Raw genomic sequence first — 22,352 nt, 5'->3', positions numbered from 1 at the left:
TCCACAGACACTGACACTCACTGGGGTACAGTCCCACAGACACTGACTCTCACTGGGGTACAGTTCCACAGACACTGACTCTCACTGGGGTACAGTTCCACAGACACTGACTCTCACTGGGGTACAGTTCCACAGACACTGACTCTCACTGGGGTACAGTTCCACAGACACTGACTCTCACTGGGGTACAGTTCCACAGACACTGACTCTCACTGGGGTACAGTTCCACAGACACTGACTCTCACTGGGGTACAGTTCCACAGACACTGACTCTCACTGGGGTACAGTTCCACACACACTGACTCTCACTGGGGCACAGTTCCACAGACACTGACTCTCACTGGGGTACAGTTCCACACACACTGACTCTCAGTGGGGTACAGTTCCACAGACACTGACTCTCACTGGGGTACAGTTCCACAGACACTGACTCTCACTGGGGTACAGTTCCACAGACACTGACTCTCACTGGGGTACAGTTCCACACACACTGACTCTCACTGGGGTACAGTTCCACACACACTGACTCTCACTGGGGTACAGTTCCACAGACACTGACTCTCACTGGGGTAGAGTTCCACACACACTGACTCTCACTGGGGCACAGTTCCACACACACTGACTCTCACTGGGGTACAGTTCCACACACACTGACTCTCACTGGGGTACAGTTCCACAGACACTGACTCTCACTGGGGTACAGTTCCACAGACACTGACTCTCACTGGGGTACAGTTCCACACACACTGACTCTCACTGGGGTACAGTTCCACACACACTGACTCTCACTGGGGTACAGTTCCACACACACTGACTCTCACTGGGGTACAGTTCCACAGACACTGACTCTCACTGGGGTACAGTTCCACACACACTGACTCTCACCGGGGTACAGTTCCACAGACACTGACTCTCACTGGGGTACAGTTACACAGACACTGACTCTCACTGGGGTACAGTGCCACAGACACTGACTCTCACTGGGGTACAGTTCCACAGACACTGACTCTCACTGGGGTACAGTTCCACACACACTGGCTCTCAATGGGGTACAATTCCACAGACACTGACTCTCACTGGGGTACAGTTCCACAGACACTGACTCTCACTGGGGTACAGTTCCACAGACACTGACTCTCACTGGGGTACAGTTCCACAGACACTGACTCTCACTGGGGTACAGTTCCACAGGCACTGACTCTCACTGGGGTACAGTTACACAGACACTGACTCTCACTGGGGTACAGTGCCACAGACACTGACTCTCACTGGGGTACAGTTCCACAGACACTGACTCTAACTGGGGTACAGTTCCACAGACACTGACTCTCACTGGGGTACAGTTCCACAGACACTGGCTCTCAATGGGGTACAATTCCACAGACACTGACTCTCACTGGGATACAGTTCCACAGTCACCGACTCTCACTGGGGTACAGTTCCACAGACACTGACTCTCACTGGGGTACAGTTCCACAGACACTGACTCTCACTGGGGTACAGTTCCACAGACACTGACTCTCACTGGGGTACAGTTCCACAGACACTGACTCTCGCTGGGGTACAGTTCCACAGACACTGACTCTCACTGGGGTACAGTTCCACAGACACTGACCCTCCCTGGGGTACAGTTCCACAGACACTGACTCTCACTGGGGTACAGTTCCACAGACACTGACTCTCACTGGGGTACAGTTCCACAGACATTGACTCTCACTGGGGTACAGTTCCGCAGACACTGACTCTCACTGGGGTACAGTTCCGCAGACACTGACTCTCACTGGGGTACAGTTCCACAGACACTGACTCTCACTGGGGTACAGTTCCACAGACACTGACTCTCACTGGGGTAAAGTTCCACAGACACTGACTCTCACTGGGGTGCAGTTCCACAGACACTGACCCTCCCTGGGGTACAGTTCCACAGACACTGACCCTCCCTGGGGTACAGTTCCACAGATAGTGACTCTCCCTGGGGTACAGTTCCACAGACACTGACTCTCACTGGGGTACAGTTCCACAGACACTGACTCTCACTGGGGTACAATTCCACAGACACTGACTCTCACTGGGGTACAGTTCCACACACACTGACTCTCACTGGGGTACAGTTCCACAGACACTGACTCTCACTGGGGTACAGTTCCACAGACACTGACTCTCACTGGGGTACCGTTCCACAGACAGTGACTCTCACTGGGGTACAGTTCCACAGACACTGACTCTCACTGGGGTATCGTTCCACAGGCACTGACACTCACTGGGGTGCAGTTCCACAGACACTGACTCACTGGGGTACATTTCCACAGACACTGACTCTCACTGGGGTACAGTTCCACAGACACTGACTCTCACTGGGGTACAGTTCCACAGACACCGACTCTCACTGGGGCACAGTTCCACAGACACTGACTCTCACTGGGGTACAGTTCCACAGATTCTGACTCTCACTGGGGTACAGTTCCACAGACACTGACTCTCACTGGGGTACAGTTCCACAGGCACTGACTCTCACTGGGGTACAGTTCCACAGACACTGACTCTCACTGGGGTACAGTTCCACAGACACTGACTCTCACTGGGGTACAGTTCCACACACACTGACTCTCACTGGGGTACAGTTCCACAGACACTGACACTCACTGGGGTACAGTTCCACAGACACCGACTCTCACTGGGGCACAGTTCCACAGACAGTGACTCTCACTGGGGTACAGTTCCACAGGCACTGACTCTCACTGGGGTACAGTTCCACAGACACTGACTCTCACTGGGGTACAGTTCCACAGATTCTGACTCTCACTGGGGTACAGTTCCACAGACACTGACTCTCACTGGGGTACAGTTCCACAGACACTGACTCTCACTGGGGTACAGTTCCACAGACACTGACTCTCACTGGGGTACAGTTCCACAGACACTGACTCTCACTGGGGTACAGTTTCACAGACACTGACTCTCACTGGGGTACAGTTCCACAGACACTGACTCTCACTGGGGTACAGTTCCACAGACACTAACTCTCACTGGGGTACAGTTCCACAGACACTGACTCTCACTGGGGTACAGTTCCACACACACTGACTCTCACTGGGGTACAGTTTCACAGACACTGACTCTCACTGGGGTACAGTTCCACAGACACTGACTCTCACTGGGGTGCAGTTCCACAGACACTGACTCTCACTGGGGTACAGTTCCACAGACACTGACTCTCACTGGGGTACAGTTCCACAGACACTGACTCTCACTGGGGTACAGTTCCACAGACACTGACTCTCACTGGGGTACAGTTCCACACACACTGACTCTCACTGGGGTACAGTTCCACAGACACTGACACTCACTGGGGTACAGTTCCACAGACACCGACTCTCACTGGGGCACAGTTCCACAGACACTGACTCTCACTGGCGTACAGTTCCATAGGCACTGACTCTCACTGGGGTACAGTTCCACAGACACTGACTCTCACTGGGGTACAGTTCCACAGATTCTGACTCTCACTGGGGTACAGTTCCACAGACACTGACTCTCACTGGGGTACAGTTCCACAGACACTGACTCTCACTGGGGTACAGTTCCACAGACACTGACTCTCACTGGGGTACAGTTCCACAGACACTGACTCTCACTGGGGTACAGTTTCACAGACACTGACTCTCACTGGGGTACAGTTCCACAGACACTGACTCTCACTGGGGTACAGTTCCACAGACACCGACTCTCACTGGGGTACAGTTCCACAGACACTGACTCTCACTGGGGTACAGTTCCACAGACACTGACCCTCACTGGGGTACAGTTCCACAGACACTGACTCTCACTGGGGTACAGTTCCACAGACACCGACTCTCACTGGGGTACAGTTCCACAGACACTGACTCTCACTGGGGTACAGTTCCACAGACACTGACTCTCACTGGGGTACAGTTCCACAGACACTGACTCTCACTGGGGTACAGTTCCACAGACACTGACTCTCACTGGGGTACATTTCCACAGACACTGACACTCACTGGGGTACAGTTCCACAGACACTGACTCTCACTGGGGTACAGTTCCACAGACACTGACTCTCACTGGGGTACAGTTCCACAGACACTGACTCTCACTGGGGTACAGTTCCACAGACACTGACTCTCACTGGGGTACAGTTCCCCAGACACTGACTCTCACTGGGGTACAGTTCCACACACACTGACTCTCACTGGAGTACAGTTCCACAGATTCTGACTCTCACTGGGGTACAGTTCCACAGACACTGACTCTCACTGGGGTACAGTTCCACAGACACTGACTCTCACTGGGGTACAGTTCCACAGACACTGACTCTCACTGGGGTACAGTTCCACAGACTCTGACTCTCACTGGGGTACATTTCCACAGACACTGACTCTCACTGGGGTACAGTTCCACAGACACTGACTCTCACTGGGGTACAGTTCCACAGACACTGACTCTCACTGGGGTACAGTTCCACAGACACTGACTCTCACTGGGGTACAGTTCCACAGACACTGACTCTCACCGGGGTACAGTTCCACACACACTGACTCTCACTGGGGCACAGTTCCACAGACACTGACTCTCACTGGGGTACAGTTCCACAGACACTGACTCTCACTGGGGTATAGTTCCACAGACACTGACTCTCACTGGGGTACAGTTCCACAGGGACTGACTCTCACTGGGGCACAGTTCCACAGACACTGACTCTCACTGGGGTATAGTTCCACAGACACTGACTCTCACTGGGGTACAGTTCCACAGACACTGACACTCACTGGGGTACAGTCCCACAGACACTGACTCTCACTGGGGTACAGTTCCACAGACACTGACTCTCACTGGGGTACAGTTCCACAGACACTGACTCTCACTGGGGTACAGTTCCACAGACACTGACTCTCACTGGGGTACAGTTCCACAGACACTGACTCTCACTGGGGTACAGTTCCACAGACACTGACTCTCACTGGGGTACAGTTCCACAGACACTGACTCTCACTGGGGTACAGTTCCACAGACACTGACTCTCACTGGGGTACAGTTCCACACACACTGACTCTCACTGGGGTACAGTTCCACAGTCACCGACTCTCACTGGGGTACAGTTCCACAGACACTGACTCTCACTGGGGTACAGTTCCACAGTCATTGAATCTCACTGGGGTACAGTTCCACAGACACTGACTCTCACTGGGGTACAGTTCCACACACACTGACTCTCACTGGGGCACAGTTCCACACACACTGACTCTCACTGGGGTACAGTTCCACAGACAGTGACTCTCACTGGGGTACAGTTCCACAGACACTGACTCTCACTGGGGTACAGTTCCACACACACTGACTCTCACTGGGGTACAGTTCCACAGACACTGACTCTCACTGGGGTACAGTTCCACAGACAGTGACTCTCACTGGGGTACTGTTCCACAGACACTGACTCTCACTGGGGTACAGTTCCACAAACACTGACTCTCACTGGGGTACAGTTCCACAGACACTGACTCTCACTGGGGTACAGTTCCACACACACTGACTCTCACTGGGGTACAGTTCCACAGACACTGACTCTCACTGGGGTACAGTTCCACAGACACTGACTCTCACTGGGGTACAGTTCCACAGACACTGACTCTCACTGGGGTACAGTTCCACAGACACTGACTCTCACTGGGGTACAGTTCCACAGACACTGACTCTCACTGGGGTACAGTTCCACAGACACTGACTCTCACTGGGGTACAGTTCCACACACACTGACTCTCACTGGGGTAGAGTTCCACACACACTGACTCTCACTGGGGCACAGTTCCACACACACTGACTCTCACTGGGGTATAGTTCCACAGACACTGACTGTCGAGAGTCAGTGCCGGTGCAGCCTGGGGTTCAACAAATCCCAGTTGCAATCATTCCTTCATTCAGTGTGGCCGTTCACATGAGCTTAGTGTCAGCGGAGCCTATTTCACAACCTCAGGACATCCTAAAGCGCTTTACAGCCAATGAAGTACTTGTTGAAGTGTAGTCACTGTTGTAATGTCGGAAACGCGGCAGCCAATTTATGCACAGCAAGCTCCCACAAACAGCAATGTGATAATGACCAGATAATCTGTTTTTTTTAGTGATGTTGATTAATATTGGCCCAGGACACGGGGAGAACTCCCCTACTTTTCTCCGAAATAATACATCCACCTGAGAGAGCAGACGGGACCACGGTTTAGCATCTCATCCGACAGTGCAGCACTCCCTCAGTACTGCACTGGGAGTGCCAGCCTCGATTATGTATCTCTGGAGTGGGGTTTGAACCCACGACTTTCTGACTAGGAGGTGAGGCTGCGACCCACTGAGCCCCGGCTGACAGCACGATAACACTGAGGGTTAGAAATCACACAGCCATTTCACGCACGGCAAGAACAGGCGAGCTGATACTGACCCTGCCTCCAGCCTGGATCTGACCGTTCCCGATTCGGAAACATGATGATCCGATTCTGCTCCCAGTCATACTGTGGAGTGGACTTCTTGGAACTGCCTCCCAATGCCCGTCCCTGCTCTGTGCCGAGAAGCGCAGAATCCCTGGGACTCAGAGTTAAGGGAACATCCTGTTGTTTGAAAGAGCCGAGGCTGTGATTGCAGTCAGTGCCACTGCTTCCTGCCTGTCTCGTGCTGCGGACAGTGTGCAGGCTGATAACAGGGTGACCCCGGGAGGACAGAGCCAGCACAGTGCATTCAAAGTCAGCATAAAGAGGGGAAATGTTCAGGAGACAGGGAGATAGAAATCTTGGTCTCCCTCTGCCTCTCTCTGTCTCAGTCCCTCTATGTCAGTCTGTGTGTCTCCCTCTTTCACTCTCTCTATCTGATTCCCTGGGGGGATTTTTTACTTCTTGATGCGCTTGGAGTAAGGTGGGGGCAGGGGGGGGCGTTGGTTGGGATGGAGGGTGGTACCAGTAGCACGTGGAAGTCAGTGTTTCCCTGCATGCTGTGGAGATTTACCTCCACAGCACGGGTCTTCTGTCAGTGACAGGTTCCCAAGCCGGAAGTTAGGTTTGGCTTCCAGTTGGGCAGAGAGCAATCCAGAGGAGGCCACAGGACCAGGTAGACCGATCCCTGACCGCGGGAGTGTGGGGGTGGGGGGTGGAGGATCTGATCCCTGACCCTGGGAGTGTGGGGGTGGGGAGGAGGATCCGATCCCTGACCCCGGGAGTGTGGGGGTGGGGTGGAGGATCTGATCCCTGACCCCGGGAGTGTGAGGGTGGGTGGAGTGGAAGGTCCAATCCCTGACCACGGGAGGGTGGGGTGGAGGATCCGATCCCTGACCCCGGGAGTGTGAGGGTGGGTGGAGTGGAAGGTCCGATCCCTGACCCCGTGAGGGTGGGGGTGGGGTGGAGGATCCGATCCCTGACCCCGGGAGTGTGAGGGTGGGTGGAGTGGAAGGTCCGATCCCATGGTGGGTCCGATCCCTTATCCCAGGGGGTCTGATCCCTGACCCCGGGAGTGAGGGTGGGTGGAGTGGAAGGTCCGATCCCTGACCCCGTGAGGGTGGGGGTGGGGTGGAGGATCCGATCCCTGACCCTGGGAGTGTGAGGGTGGGTGGAGTGGAAGGTCCGATCCCATGGTGGGTCCGATCCCTTATCCCAGGGGGTCTGATCCCTGACCCCGGGAGTGTGAGGGTGGGTGTGGAGTGGAAGGTCCGATCCCATGGTGGGTCCGATCCCTTATCCCGGGGGGTCTGATCCCTGACCCTGGGAGTGTGAGGGTGGGTGGAGTGGAAGGTCCGATCCCATGGTGGGTCCGATCCCTTATCCCGGGGGGTCTGATCCCTGACCCCGAGAGTGTGAGGGTGGGTGGAGTGGAAGGTCCGATCCCATGGTGGGTCCGATCCCTTATCCCGGGGGGTCTGATCCCTGACCCCGGGAGTGTGAGGGTGGGTGGAGTGGAAGGTCCGATCCCATGGTGGGTCCGATCCCTTATCCCGGGGGGTCTGATCCCTGACCCCGAGAGTGTGAGGGTGGGTGTTGAGTGGAAGGTCCGATCCCATGGTGGGTCCGATCCCTTATCCCGGGGGGTCTGATCCCTGACCCCGGGAGGGTGGGTGGAGTGGAAGGTCCGATCCCATGGTGGGTCCGATCCCTTATCCCGGGGGGTCTGATCCCTGACCCCGAGAGTGTGAGGGTGGGTGTTGAGTGGAAGGTCCGATCCCATGGTGGGTCCGATCCCTTATCCCGGGGGGTCTGATCCCTGACCCCGAGAGTGTGAGGGTGGGTGTTGAGTGGAAGGTCCGATCCCTTATCCCGGGGGGCTGGGTTTTGTATGAGTGGTAGGGGGTGTGGTCTGATGGGGGGCTGAGCTTGGGGGTCAGGAGAAAGGCCTCCTGCTCCTCCTGGCCCACAAGGAGTGCTCCCCGAGGCTGTCCTCGCCTCGCTGCAGCTGCCGGAGAATCCCTGCCGGCCGCAGTAAAACGTGCAGAGCAGCTTAAATCCGGGGCTTCCAGCCTCATTAACATATTAAAATTGCCAACCCGCCTCCTGGGACCGAGTAGGCTGCCCGCCCTTTGACAGTAAAATCCGCGAGTCGGCGGGTTGGAGCCGGCTTCCCGATGCGCTTCGATTTTTTTTTTCATCCACTTAACCCCCCGGCGCCCACTCCCACCCGCTCACCCATGTTAATATTCCCCCGCCCCATCTCAATCCATCTGTGTACTTCTCTCTGTGTCAGTCTGTGTGCCTCCCTCTCTTCACTGCCTCTCTGTGCTCACCCTGAGCCTCTCTCCGACTGATTCTGCCCGTTGGATTATTACAAAGATATGGAAATCGTCGGCAGGAGGCAATTGTCCCCGGTCTTCCCAGCATGCGACACCTGGCTCCTCAGCTGCGTTCAGCCAGGACCATCGCTCACTAAGCGGCCTGGGAGGTTTTACTGCATCAACGGCGCTATATAAATGCAAGTTGTTGTTGTACGTGCCGCACTGGCTCCTGCACTCCTGTTATAAAACACAATGCATGCCTTGAGCTGGGACGAGATGCAAGGGGGAAATGGGCCTTCTGTGATATATATTTCCACCCAATTACCGAGGTCGCAACCAAATTCATCTCGATTGTAAGAAAAACCTCCCAATCCGGAGGGCCCAGCATCAGAAGGCTCAGGATTGTGTTCACAGTCCAGCAATTTCATAGAAACATTTAATGACACAGCGCAGAAGGAGGCCATTCGGCCCGTCGTGCCTGTGCTGGCTCCCTGCAAGAGCTGTCATAGAAACATAGAAGATAGGAGCAGGAGTTGGCCCCTTGAGCCTGCTCCACCATTCAATGAGATCATGGCTGATCATCCAACTTCAGTACCTGGTCCCTGCCTTCTCCCCATATCCCTTGATCCCTTTAGCCTTAAGAAATATATCCAACTCCTTCTTGAATATATTTAATGAATTGGCCTCTACTGCCTTCTGTGGTAGAGAATTCCACAGGTTCACCACTCTCTGGGTGAAGAAATTCCTCATCATCTCTGTCCTAAATGGCTTACCCCTTATCCTTAGACTGTGACCCCTGGTTCTGGACTCCCCCGCCATCGGGAACATCCTTCCTGCATCTAGTCTGTCCAGTCCTGTTAGAATTTTATAAGTTTCAATGAGATCCCCTCTCAATCTTCTAAACTCCAGCGAGTATAAGCCCAATCGACCCAATCTCTCCTCATACGTCATTCCTGCCATCCCAGGTATCAGCCTGGTGAATCTTCGCTGCACTCCCTCCATGGCAAGAACATCCTTCCTCAGATAAGGCGACCAAAACTGCACACAATACTCAAGATGTGGTCTCACCAAGGTCCTGTACAACTGCAGCAAGACATCCTTGTTCTTGTACTCGAACCCTCTCGCTACGAAGGCCAACATACCATTTGCCTTCTTAACCGCCTGCTGCACCTGCATGCTTACCTTCAGCGACTGGTCATAGAGTCATAGGCCTAGAAATTGGGTTTTGGCTTAGCCAGGGCTTTAGCGCCGGAAGTTAGTGCCGGCGCTAAGTCCCCCTGCGCGCGCCAAAAATTCAGCAGGGCCGCGCCCAAACGGCTGCCGGCGCTACTGAAGGGTCTTTGCGGCGGTAAATCGGCGCTAACTGCCGTTTCGCGCCGCAATTCCGGCGCTGCGGCACCCGATGCGGTGCGGCAGGCTCGGGAAGTGCAGGCCTCCTCCTTCCGTTAAGGAGGAGCTGCCTGCACCCGGCCGCGGCCCGCGCAAATCTGTCTAAAAATGAGCCCGGCACCTCGGACAAGTGCCGGGCTTGCATCTGTTCCGGGGGGTGGGGGGGGAGAAGTCCGGGGAGGGAGCTGCGGGCAGGCGGCCGGCGGGAAAGCGGCCGGCCGCCGCGGGGCCTTTAATGCGCCGGCGCAAACTCATGCAAGACTCTGTTGCCAGAGTCTTAGTTGCGGCTGCCATGGGCGAGGCGGCCGCAACTGAATTTCGGCGCTAGGGCCCGTCGGCATGGCAACCGGGACGCTGCGCACACCGATGACGTCATCGGTGCCGGCGCAGCGCTACCGGTGCAACGCCGATTTAGGGCCCCAGGGAATTTTTAAACTGGCCATAACTCTGGCGCTAGTCCCTCTAGCGCCTCAAAAGCGGCGCTAAGGCAACTGAATTTCTAGGCCATAGAGTTTTACAGCACAGAAAGAGGCCCTTCGGCCCATCGTGTCTGCGCCACCCATCCATCCCTGTCCAGTCTAATCCCATTTTCCAGCATTTGGTCCATAGCCTTGTATGCAATGGCATTTCAAGTGCTCATCCAAATGCTTCTTGAATGTTGTGAGGGTTCCTGCCTCCACCACCCTTTCAGGCATTGAGTTCCACATTCCAACCACCCTCTGGGTGAAAAAGTTCCTCCTCAAATCCCCTCTAAATCTCCTGCCCCTTACCCTGAATCTATGCCCCCTTGTTATTGACCCCCCCCACTAAGGGGAAAAGTTCCTCTTTATCTACCCTATCTATGCCCCTCATTATTTTGTACACCTCAATCAGGTCCCCCCTCAGCCTTCTCTGCTCCAAGGAAAACAACTCCAGCCTGTCCAGCCTCTCTTCATAGCTGAGGCGCTCCATCCCAGGTAACATCCTGGTGAATCTTCTCTGCACCCTCTCCAAAGCAATCACATCCTTCCTATAGTGAGGCGACCAGAACTGCACACAGTACTCCAGCTGTGGCCTCACCAGCGTTTTGTACAGCTCCATCATAACCTCCCTGCTCTTATATTCTATGCCTCGGCTAATGAAGGCAAGTATCCCATATGCCTTTTTAACCACCTTATCTACCTGCTCCGCTGCCTTCAGGGATCTATGTACATGTACACCAAGGTCCCTCTGACCCTCTGTACTTCCTAGGGTCCTACCACTCATTGTGTATTCCCTTGCCTTATTTGTCCGTCCAAAATGCATCACCTCGCACTTTTCAGGGTTAAATTCCATTTGCCACTTTTCCGCCCATCTGACCAACCCGTTTATATCGTCCTGTAGCCGGAGGCTTTCCTCCTCGCAATTTACCACCCCACCAATTTTCGTGTCATCTGCGAACTTACTGATCATACCTTTTACATTTTCATCCAAATCATTTATGTAGATCACAAACAATAAGGGACCCAGCACCGATCCCTGAGGTACCCCACTGGACACAGGCTTCCAGTCACAAAAGCAACCTTCGACCATCACCCTCTGCCTCCTGCCACTCAGCCAGTTTAGGATCCAACGCGCCAAGGCACCCTGGATCCCATGGGCTCTTACCTTCTTGACCAGTCTCCTATGCGGGACTTTGTCAAAAGCTTTACTGAAGTCCATGTAAACCACATCCACAGCATTTCCCTCATCCACCCCACTAGTCACCCCCTCGAAAAATTCGATCAGATTTGTTAGACAAGGACACCCAGGTCTCGTTGCACTTCCCCTTCTCCCAATCTATTGCCGTTCAGAGAATAATCTGGCTACGAATTAGTCCCACTCCTACTAATGACACAGTCTCACATACGCAGAAAGTGGCATAGAAAGAGCGAGACACACATACACGTGCACGCTGGGGCAGAGAGAGCCACACACAGGGGGAGCGAAGCAGCAAGAGAGACAGAAGACACATACAGACAGAGTGAGAGCTGCACGCAAAGCGCGATGGAGGGACTGATCTGAATAAAAGCAGTTGTAGGCAGGTGACAAAGCAGCGAGAAAGTGCCTGCTGGTGGGCAAGTGGGAGTGTGCGGTAACTGTATGAAGCAATTCTATCGCTGAGCCACCGCCAGCAGAACACTGGGACACCCCACACGGGCAGCGCGAGGCCAGCAGCAGTTCGCTCCACACCGTACCTGCTCGGCGAGCTTTTTCTTGTAGGTTTCGAGTCGCTTGAGTGTCTCGTAGCCCTGAGTGTAGAAGCTGGCATGCGCATCCATGAATGACACCATCTGCAACCAATCAGATCGAAGATCAGGCGGCACAGGAAGCCACAGGCCGAGTCACCTCTAACGGCCCGAAATTATTTTTACAGTAAAATAGAAAACTAATAGACGCCTGCATGACCCAGTGGATGTGGGCACTGCCCACCCAATGTGGTACTGAGCCACAGACAACACATTGCTCAATCCCCGCTCTGTGCAGATATACCTGATCTCAAGCACCTAGCTGGGAGTGTACTATAGGCCCCCGAACAGTCAGGGGGAGATAGAGGAACAGATATGTAGGCAAATCTCAGAGAAGTGTAGAAATAACAGGGTAATAATAGTAGGGGATTTCAACTTCCCCAATATTAACTGGGATAGTCAGAATGTGAAAGGCTTAGAGGGTGCGGAATTCTTAAAGTGCATCCAGGAGAGCTTTTTGAGCCAGTATGTAGAAAGTCCTACAAGAGAGGGGGCAGTACTGGACCTAATTCTAGGGAATGTAGCCGGGCAAGTGGTAGAAGTGTTAGTAGGAGAGCATTTTGGTGACAGTGACCATAATTCGGTGAGATTTAAGGTAGTCATGGAAAAGGACAAAGATGGACCGGAAATAAAGGTTCTAAATTGGGGGAAGGCCGATTTTATTGGGCCAGAAATTAGGATCGGGTGCTTGCCGCACGTGCAAGCCCCCGATGTGCACTCACCCGGCGCGCCGACATCTGAAGCCTGGGCCTGCTTGGAATTCCTGTCACTGGCCCGGTTCAGATGTCGGTGCGATGTGCTTGCCTGATCCAGCGGCGTAGTTAGTGCGATGTGCCGGCTGGGATCAGGTGAGCACTGTGCAGCCAATCAGGGGAGGGGAAACTTCATTCATGAGTTTGACAGTAAGAACTGTCAAACTCATTAAAAGTACGGGCGCCCAAAAGACTAGTTTAACTTTAAATAAAATTTTTAAAAACATCCCAATAGTTAGATAAACTATAAATAACTTTTAAAAACTATTTTAAACAATTAATAAAATTTTTGAAAAAAATAATTTTTTAAGAAATCGGGTCTAAAAATAAACTTACCTTACTGTAAAGCCCTTAAAAACAATGACGTTGTGGAAAAAATGTAATAATTTTAAATAATAGACCACTTACCTTCAAGAATCCAGTCCTTACGCCTCCTTTTTATATGTGTAAAAAGTTCAGGCCCTTGCACACGGGCAAACCTGTCAAAGAGAAGGAAGTTCAATGCGTGCGCGCAGAGTCCTGCGCGCACGCGTTGGACCTCTGAAACCCTTGGAGGAAATGCTGGTTTCCCGCGCATGTGCTGTGCATGCTGAAATCCGGCACTTCCAACGGGCCCATGCGTGAGTACCCCGTCTGTACTCACGCGTTGGGACCGGAATTACTGGCCCAATATGATAAGGCAGGATCTGGCCAAAGTGGACTGGGATCAGCTACTTGTAGGAAAATCCACATCAGAGCAGTGGGAGTCTTTCAGAAAGGAAATAGAGCAAGTACAATGCCAACATGTTCCCTTAAAACCCAACAAACCCAGGGAACCCTGGATGTCAAGGGATATACAAGAATGGATTAGGAAAAAAAGGGAGGCTTTTGACAGACACAAAGGACTAAAAACAGTGGAAGCCCCAGAGAAGTATAGAAAGTGCAGGGAGGTACTTAAAAAAGAAATTAGGAGAGCGAAGTGGGGGCATGAAAAAACATTGGTGGGCAAAATAAAGGAAAATCCCAAGGTGTTTTATAAGTATATTAAGGGCAAGAGGATAACCAGGGAAAGAGTAGGGCCCATTAGGGACCAAAGTGCCAATCTGTGTGTAGAGCCGGAAGATGTAGGTGAGGTTTTAAATGAATATTTTGCATCTGTGTTCACTATGGAGAAGGACGATGTAGGCATAGAAATCAGACAGGGGGATTGTGATATGATAGCAAAATACTGCAGATGCTGGAAATCCGAAATAACAACAGAAAACGCTGGAAAAACTCAGCAGGCCAGGCAACATCCGTGGAGAGAAAATAGAGTCAACGTTTCGGGTCAAACCCTGTGTCAAGACTGGAAAAGCACAGGAAATGAAATAGATAGGACTAGTGGAGACAAAAGACAGCTCTAGATTAGGTGCGAAGAGCCAAACGGAGATCCCGTCGAAGAGAAGAGCAGAACTTCTTCAAGGTAGGCATTCCTAGAAGAGGGGTGGCAGTGAACCAAACACTAGTACGATAGCAAAATACTGCAGATGCTGGAAATCCGAAATAACAACAGAATTGTGATATACTTGAACAAATTAGTATTGAGAGGGAGGAGGTACTAGCAGTTTTAGCGGGCTTAAAAGTGGATAAATCCCAAGGCCCAGACAAGATGTATCCGAGGCTGCTGTGTGAGGCAAGGGAGGAGATTGCAGGGGCTCTGACACAAATTTTCAGAACCTCTCTGGCCACAGGGGAGGTGCCAGAGGACTGGAGAACAGTTAACATGGTACCATTATTCAAGAAGGGTAGTAGGGATAAACCAGGGAATTACAGGCCAGTGAGCCTAACATCAGTGGTAGGGAAATTATTGGAAAAAATTCTAAGGGACAGAATTAGTCTCCACTTGGAGAGGCAAGGATTAATCAAGGATAGTCAGCATGGCTTTGTCAGGGGGAGATCATGTCTAACCAATTTGATTGACTTTTTCGAGGGGGTGACTAGGTGTATGGATGAGGGTAGTGCAGTTGATGTAGTCTACATGGACTTCAGTAAGGCTTTTGACAAAGTCCCACATGGGAGACTGGTCAAGAAGGTAAGAGCCCACGGGATCCAGGGCAATTTGGCACATTGGATCCAAAATTGGCTTAGTGGCAGGAGGCAGAGGGTGATGGTCGAAGGTTGTTTTTGTGACTGGAAGCCTGTGTCCAGTGGTGTGCCGCAGGGATCGGTGCTGGGTCCTTTGCTGTTTGTAGTGTACATTAATGATTTAGATATGAATGTAGGAGGTATGATCAGTAAGTTCGCAAATGACACAAAAATTGGTGGAGTGGTAAATAGCGAGGAGGGAAGCCTCAGGCTACAGGACGATATGGACGGGGTGGTTAGATGGGCAGAACAGTGGCAAATGGAATTTAACCCTGAAAAGTGTGAGGTGATGCATTTTGGGAGGACTAACAAGGCAAGGGAATACACAATGAATGGTAAGACCCTAGGAAGGACAGAGGATTAGAGGGACCTTGGTGCGCATGTACATAGATCCCTGAAGGCAGCAGGACAGGTAGATAAGGTGGTTAAGAAGGCATATGGGATACTTGCCTTAATTAGCCGAGGCATAGAATATAAGAGCAGGGGGGTTATGATGGAGCTGTACAAAACGCTAGTTAGGCCACAGCTGGAAAACTGTGTGCAGTTCTGGTCGCCACACTATAGGAAGGATGTGATTGCATTGGAGAGGGTGCAGAGGAGATTCACCAGGATGTTACCTGGGCTGGAGCGCTTCAGCTATGAAGAGAGACTGGACAGGCTGGGGTTGTTTTCCTTAGAGCAGAGAAGGCTGAGGGGGGACCTGATTGAGGTGTTCAAAATTATGAGGGGCATAGATAGGGAAGATAGAAAGGAACTTTTCCTCTTCGTAGAGGGGTCAATAACCAGGGGGCATAGTTTCAAGGTAAGGGGCAGGAGGTTTAGAGGGGATTTGAGGAAATACTTTTTCACCCAGAGGGTGGTTGGAATCTGGAACTCACTGCCTGAAAGGGTGGTAGAGGCAGGAACCTTCAACATTCAAGAAGCATTTAGATGAGCACTTGAAACGCCATAGCATACAAGGCTGCGGACCAAGTGCTGGAAAATGGGATTAGAATAGACAGGGCTTGATGGCCGGCGTGGACACGATGGGCCGAAGGGACTCTTTCTGTGCTGTATAACTCTATGACTCTATGACTCAGTTGGGGTGCTACAACGGGCCTTAGTGCCCCTTGGTTAGGAACTAGAGTGGGAAAAAGCAGCCATGCTTCCCATGGCCGATCACCATGCATTGACTCCTGTCGGATAGTGCACTCTGGATGAGGATGGGATCGGCTGAGCAGTAATTTCACTGACGCACACTCTTTTGGCGCATGGGTGAAGGACGGCAGCCGGCGTGAGGTACCAGAGAGTGCCCATGGAATAAAGCCGCTGCACGGTTCAGCACCCAAGGAGCAAGAACGCCTTCCAATCAAACATTGTAACATTGACCAACTGTTGACCCAAGGGCAGGCATGGTCACAGGCCAGCCACTCGCCCGCGATGATGTCATGCCCTCCAAAAGTTGGTCAAAAGTGGCAGAAGGAGGGAAGTCAAAATCATACTCACAAACTGCAACACCTCATTCTTCTTCTTTGCTTGAATAACGTTTATCTAGAAGAAATAAAATAGCAAAGCACGTCAAAAAAATTCAGAAAAATGTGTTGATGGATACAGCACGGGTTAGACACAGAGTAAAGCTCCCTCAACACTGTCCCATCAAACACTCCCAGGGCAGGTACAGCACGGGTTAGATACAGAGTAAAGCTCCCTCTACACTCTCCCATCAAACACTCCCAGGGCAGGTACAGCACGGGTTAGATACAGAGTAAAGCTCCCTCTACACTGTCCCATCAAACACTCCCAGGGCAGGTACAGCACGGGTTAGATACAGAGTAAAGCTCTCTCTACACTGTCCCATCAAACACTCCCAGGGCAGGTACAGCACGGGTTAGATACAGAGTAAAGCTCCCTCTACACTCTCCCATCAAACACTCCCAGGGCAGGGACAGCACGGGTTACATACAGAGTAAAGCTCTCTCTACACTGTCCCATCAAACACTCCCAGGGCAGGTACAGCACGGGTTAGATACAGAGTAAAGCTCCCTCTACACTGTCCCATCAAACACTCCCAGGACAGGTACAGCACGGGTTAGATACAGAGTAAAGCTCCCTCTACACTGTCCCCATCAAACACTCCCAGGGCAGGTCCAGCACGGGTTAGATAAAGAGTAAAACTCCCTCTACACTGTCTCCATTAAACACTCCTAGGGCAGGTACAGCACGGGTTAGATACAGAGTAAAGCTCCCTACACACTGTCGCATCAAACACTCCCAGGGCAGCTACAGCGCGGGTTAGATTCAGAGTAAAGCTCCCTCTACACTGTCCCATCAACAATCTCAGGGCAGGTACAGCACGGGTTAGATACAGAGTAAAGCTCACTCTACACTGTCCCATCAAACACTCCCAGGACAGGTAAAGCACTGGTTAGATACAGAGTATAGCTCCCTCTACACTGTCCCATCAAACACTCCCACGGCAGGGACAGCACGGGTTACATTCAGAGTAAAGCTCCCTCTACACTGTCCCATCAAACACTCCCAGGACAGGTATAGCACTGGTTAGATACAGAGTAAAGCTCCCTCTACACTGTCCCATCAAACACTCCCAGGGCAGGTTCAGCACGAGTTAGATACAGAGTAAAGCTCCCTCTACACTGCCCCATCAAACACTCCCAGGGCAGGTACAGCACGGGTTAGATACAGAGTAAAGCGCCCTCTACACTGTCCCATCAAACATTCCCAGGGCTGGTACAGCACGGGTTAGATACAGAGTAAAGCTCCCTCTACACTGTCCCATCAAACACTCCCAGGGCAGGCACAGCATGGGTTACATACAGAGTAAAGCTCGCTCGACACTGTCCCATCAAACACTCCCACGGCAGGTACAGCATAGGTTAGATACAGAGTAAATCTCCCTCTACACTGTCTCATCAAACACTCCGAGGGCAGGTACAGCACGGGTTAGATACAGAGTAAAGCTCCCTCTCCACTGTCACATCAAACATTCCCAGGGCTGGTACAGCACGGGTTAGATACTGAGTAAAGCTCCCTCTGCACTGTCCCATCAAACACTCCCAGGGCAGGTACATTGCGAGTTAGATACAGGGTAAAACTCCCTTTACACTGTCCCATCAAACACTCCCAGGGCAGGTACAGCACAGGTTAGATACAGAGTAAAACTCCCTCTACACTGTCCCCATCAAGCACTCCCAGGGCAGGTGCAGCACGGGTTAGATACAGAGTAAAGCTCCCTCTACACTGTCGCATCAAACACTCCCAGGGCAGCTACAGCGCGGGTTAGATTCAGAGTAAAGCTCCCTCTACACTGTCCCATCACCAATCCCAGGGCAGGTACAGCACGGGTTAGATACAGAGTAAAGCTCCCTCTACACTGTCCCATCAAACACTCCCAGGACAGGTACAGCACTGGTTAGATACAGAATAAAACTCCCTCTACACTGTCCCCATCAAGCACTCCCAGGGCAGGTGCAGCACGGGTTAGATACAGAGTAAAGCTCCCTCTACACTGTCGCATCAAACACTCCCAGGGCAGCTACAGCGCGGGTTAGATTCAGAGTAAAGCTCCCTCTACACTGTCCCATCACCAATCCCAGGGCAGGTACAGCACGGGTTAGATACAGAGTAAAGCTCCCTCTACACTGTCCCATCAAACACTCCCAGGACAGGTACAGCACTGGTTAGATACAGAGTAAAGCTCCCTCTACACTGTCCCATCATACACTCCCAGGGCAGCTACAGCACGGGTTAGATAAAGAGCAAAGCTCCCTCTACACTGTCCCATCAAACACTCCCAGGGCAGGTACAGCACGAGTTAGATACAGAGTAAAGCTCCATCTACACTCCCCCATCAAACACTCCCAGGGCAGGTACAGCACGGGTTAGATACAGAGTAAAGCTCCATCTACACTGTCCCATCAAACATTCCCAGGGCTGGTACAGCACGGGTTAGATACAGAGTAAAGCTCCCTCTACACTGTCCCATCAAACACTCCCAGGGCAGGCACAGCACGGGTTAGAAACAGAGTAAAGCTCCCTCTACACTGTCCCATCAAACACTCCCTGGGCAGCTACAGCACAGTTTAGATACAGGGTAAAGCTCCCTCTACACTGTCTCATCAAACACTCCCAGGGCAGGTACAGCACGGGTTAGATACAGAGTAAAGCTCCCTCTACACTGTCCCATCAAACACCCCCAGGGCAGGTACAGCGCGGGTTAGATACAGAGTAAAGCTCCCTCTACACTGTCCCATCACCAATCCCAGGGCAGGTACAACATGGGTTAGATACAGAGTAAATCTCCCTCTACACTGTCCTATCAAACACTCCCAGGGCAGGTACAGCACGGGTTAGATACAGAGTAAAGCTCCCTCTACACTGTCCCATCAAACACTCCCAGGACAGTACAGCACGGGTCAGATACAGAGTAAAGCTCCCTCTGCACTGTCCCATCAAACACTCCCAGGGCAGGTACATTGCGAGTTAGATACAGAGTAAAACTCCCTCGACACTGTCCCATCAAACACTCCCAGGGCAGGTACAGCACAGGTTAGATACAGAGTAAAGCTCCCTCTACACTGTCCCTTCAAACACTCCCAGGGCAGGCACAGCACGGGTTACATACAGAGTAAAGCTCTCTCTACACTGTCCCATCAAGCACTCCCAGAACAGGTACAGCACGGGTTAGATACAGAGTAAAGCTGCCTCTACACTGTCACCATCAAACACTCCGAGGGCAGCTACAGCACGGGTTAGATTCAGAGTAAAGCTCCCTCTACACTGTCCCATCACCAATCCCAGGGCAGGTACAGCACGGGTTAGATACAGAGTAAAGCTCCCTCTACACTGTCCCATCAAACACTCCCAGGACAGGTACAGCACTGGTTAGATGCACAGTAAAGCTCCCTCTACACTGTCCCATCAAACACTCCGAGGGCAGGTACAGCACGGGTTAGATACAGAGTAAAGCTCCCTCTCCACTGTCCCATCAAACATTCCCAGGGCTGGTACAGCACGGGTTAGATACTGAGTAAAGCTCCCTCTGCACTGTCCCATCAAACACTCCCAGGCCAGGCACAGCACGGGTTACATACAGAGTAAAGCTCCCTCTACACTGTCCCATCATACACTCCCAGGGCAGGTACAGCGCGGGTTCGATACAGAGTAAAGCTCCCTCTACACTGTCCCCATCAAACACTCCCAGGGCAGGTACAGCACGGGTTAGATACAGAGTAAAGCTCCCTCTACACTGTCCCATCAAACATTCCCAGGGCTGGTACAGCACGGGTTAGATACAGAGTAAAGCTCCCTCCACACTGTCCCATCAAACAATCCCAGGGCAGGCACAGCATGGGTTACATACAGAGTAAAGCTCGCTCTACACTGTCCCATCAAACGCTCCCAGGGCAGGTACAGCACAGGTTAGGTACAGAGTAAATCTCCCTCTACACTGCTTCATCAAACACTCCCAGGCCAGACACAGCACGGGTTACATACAGAGTAAAGCTCCCTCTGCACTGTCCCATCAAACACTCCCAGGGCAGGTACATTGCGAGTTAAATACAGGGTAAAACTCCCTCTACACTGTCCCATCAAACACTCCCAGGGCAGGTACAGCACAGGATAGATACAGAGTAAAACTCCCTCTACACTGTCCCCATCAAGCACTCCCAGGGCAGGTGCAGCACGGGTTAGATACAGAGTAAAGCTCCCTCTACACTGTCGCATCAAACACTCCCAGGGCAGCTACAGCGCGGGTTAGATTCAGAGTAAAGCTCCCTCTACACTGTCCCATCACCAATCCCAGGGCAGGTACAGCACGGGTTAGATACAGAGTAAAGCTCCCTCTACACTGTCCCATCAAACACTCCCAGGACAGGTACAGCACTGGTTAGATACAGAGTAAAGCTCCCTCTACACTGTCCCTTCAAACACTCCCAGGGCAGGCACAGCACGGGTTACATACAGAGTAAAGCTCTCTCTACACTGTCCCATCAAGCACTCCCAGAACAGGTACAGCACGGGTTAGATACAGAGTAAAGCTGCCTCTACACTGTCACCATCAAACACTCCGAGGGCAGCTACAGCACGGGTTAGATTCAGAGTAAAGCTCCCTCTACACTGTCCCATCACCAATCCCAGGGCAGGTACAGCACGGGTTAGATACAGAGTAAAGCTCCCTCTACACTGTCCCATCAAACACTCCCAGGACAGGTACAGCACTGGTTAGATGCACAGTAAAGCTCCCTCTACACTGTCCCATCAAACACTCCGAGGGCAGGTACAGCACGGGTTAGATACAGAGTAAAGCTCCCTCTCCACTGTCCCATCAAACATTCCCAGGGCTGGTACAGCACGGGTTAGATACTGAGTAAAGCTCCCTCTGCACTGTCCCATCAAACACTCCCAGGCCAGGCACAGCACGGGTTACATACAGAGTAAAGCTCCCTCTACACTGTCCCATCATACACTCCCAGGGCAGGTACAGCGCGGGTTCGATACAGAGTAAAGCTCCCTCTACACTGTCCCCATCAAACACTCCCAGGGCAGGTACAGCACGGGTTAGATACAGAGTAAAGCTCCCTCTACACTGTCCCATCAAACATTCCCAGGGCTGGTACAGCACGGGTTAGATACAGAGTAAAGCTCCCTCCACACTGTCCCATCAAACAATCCCAGGGCAGGCACAGCATGGGTTACATACAGAGTAAAGCTCGCTCTACACTGTCCCATCAAACGCTCCCAGGGCAGGTAAAGCACAGGTTAGGTACAGAGTAAATCTCCCTCTACACTGCTTCATCAAACACTCCCAGGCCAGACACAGCACGGGTTACATACAGAGTAAAGCTCCCTCTGCACTGTCCCATCAAACACTCCCAGGGCAGGTACATTGCGAGTTAAATACAGGGTAAAACTCCCTCTACACTGTCCCATCAAACACTCCCAGGGCAGGTACAGCACAGGATAGATACAGAGTAAAACTCCCTCTACACTGTCCCCATCAAGCACTCCCAGGGCAGGTGCAGCACGGGTTAGATACAGAGTAAAGCTCCCTCTACACTGTCGCATCAAACACTCCCAGGGCAGCTACAGCGCGGGTTAGATTCAGAGTAA

The 22,352-nt window shown here is 52.2% G+C and overlaps 1 protein-coding gene across 1 annotated transcript in view; it reads right to left on the bottom strand.

Moving 5' to 3' along the window:
- The window catches only part of LOC147091073 (arf-GAP with coiled-coil, ANK repeat and PH domain-containing protein 2-like), a 204,535-nt gene that overhangs the window by 83,733 nt on the left and 98,450 nt on the right, over positions 1-22,352 (bottom strand). Inside the window, 2 exon segments of the mRNA XM_085977535.1 lie at positions 12,337-12,432; positions 16,728-16,772. Of these exon segments, the coding sequence (XP_085833661.1) occupies positions 12,337-12,432; positions 16,728-16,772 (141 nt within the window).

Source organism: Somniosus microcephalus, unplaced genomic scaffold (genome assembly GCF_052327205.1).
Source record: "Somniosus microcephalus isolate GS21.2 unplaced genomic scaffold, FLI_Smic_1.0 unresolved_chr4, whole genome shotgun sequence".
NCBI lineage: Eukaryota > Metazoa > Chordata > Chondrichthyes > Squaliformes > Somniosidae > Somniosus > Somniosus microcephalus.
Note: the sequence above shows the minus strand (reverse complement) of the source record. Positions and strands in the feature narration are given on the sequence as shown.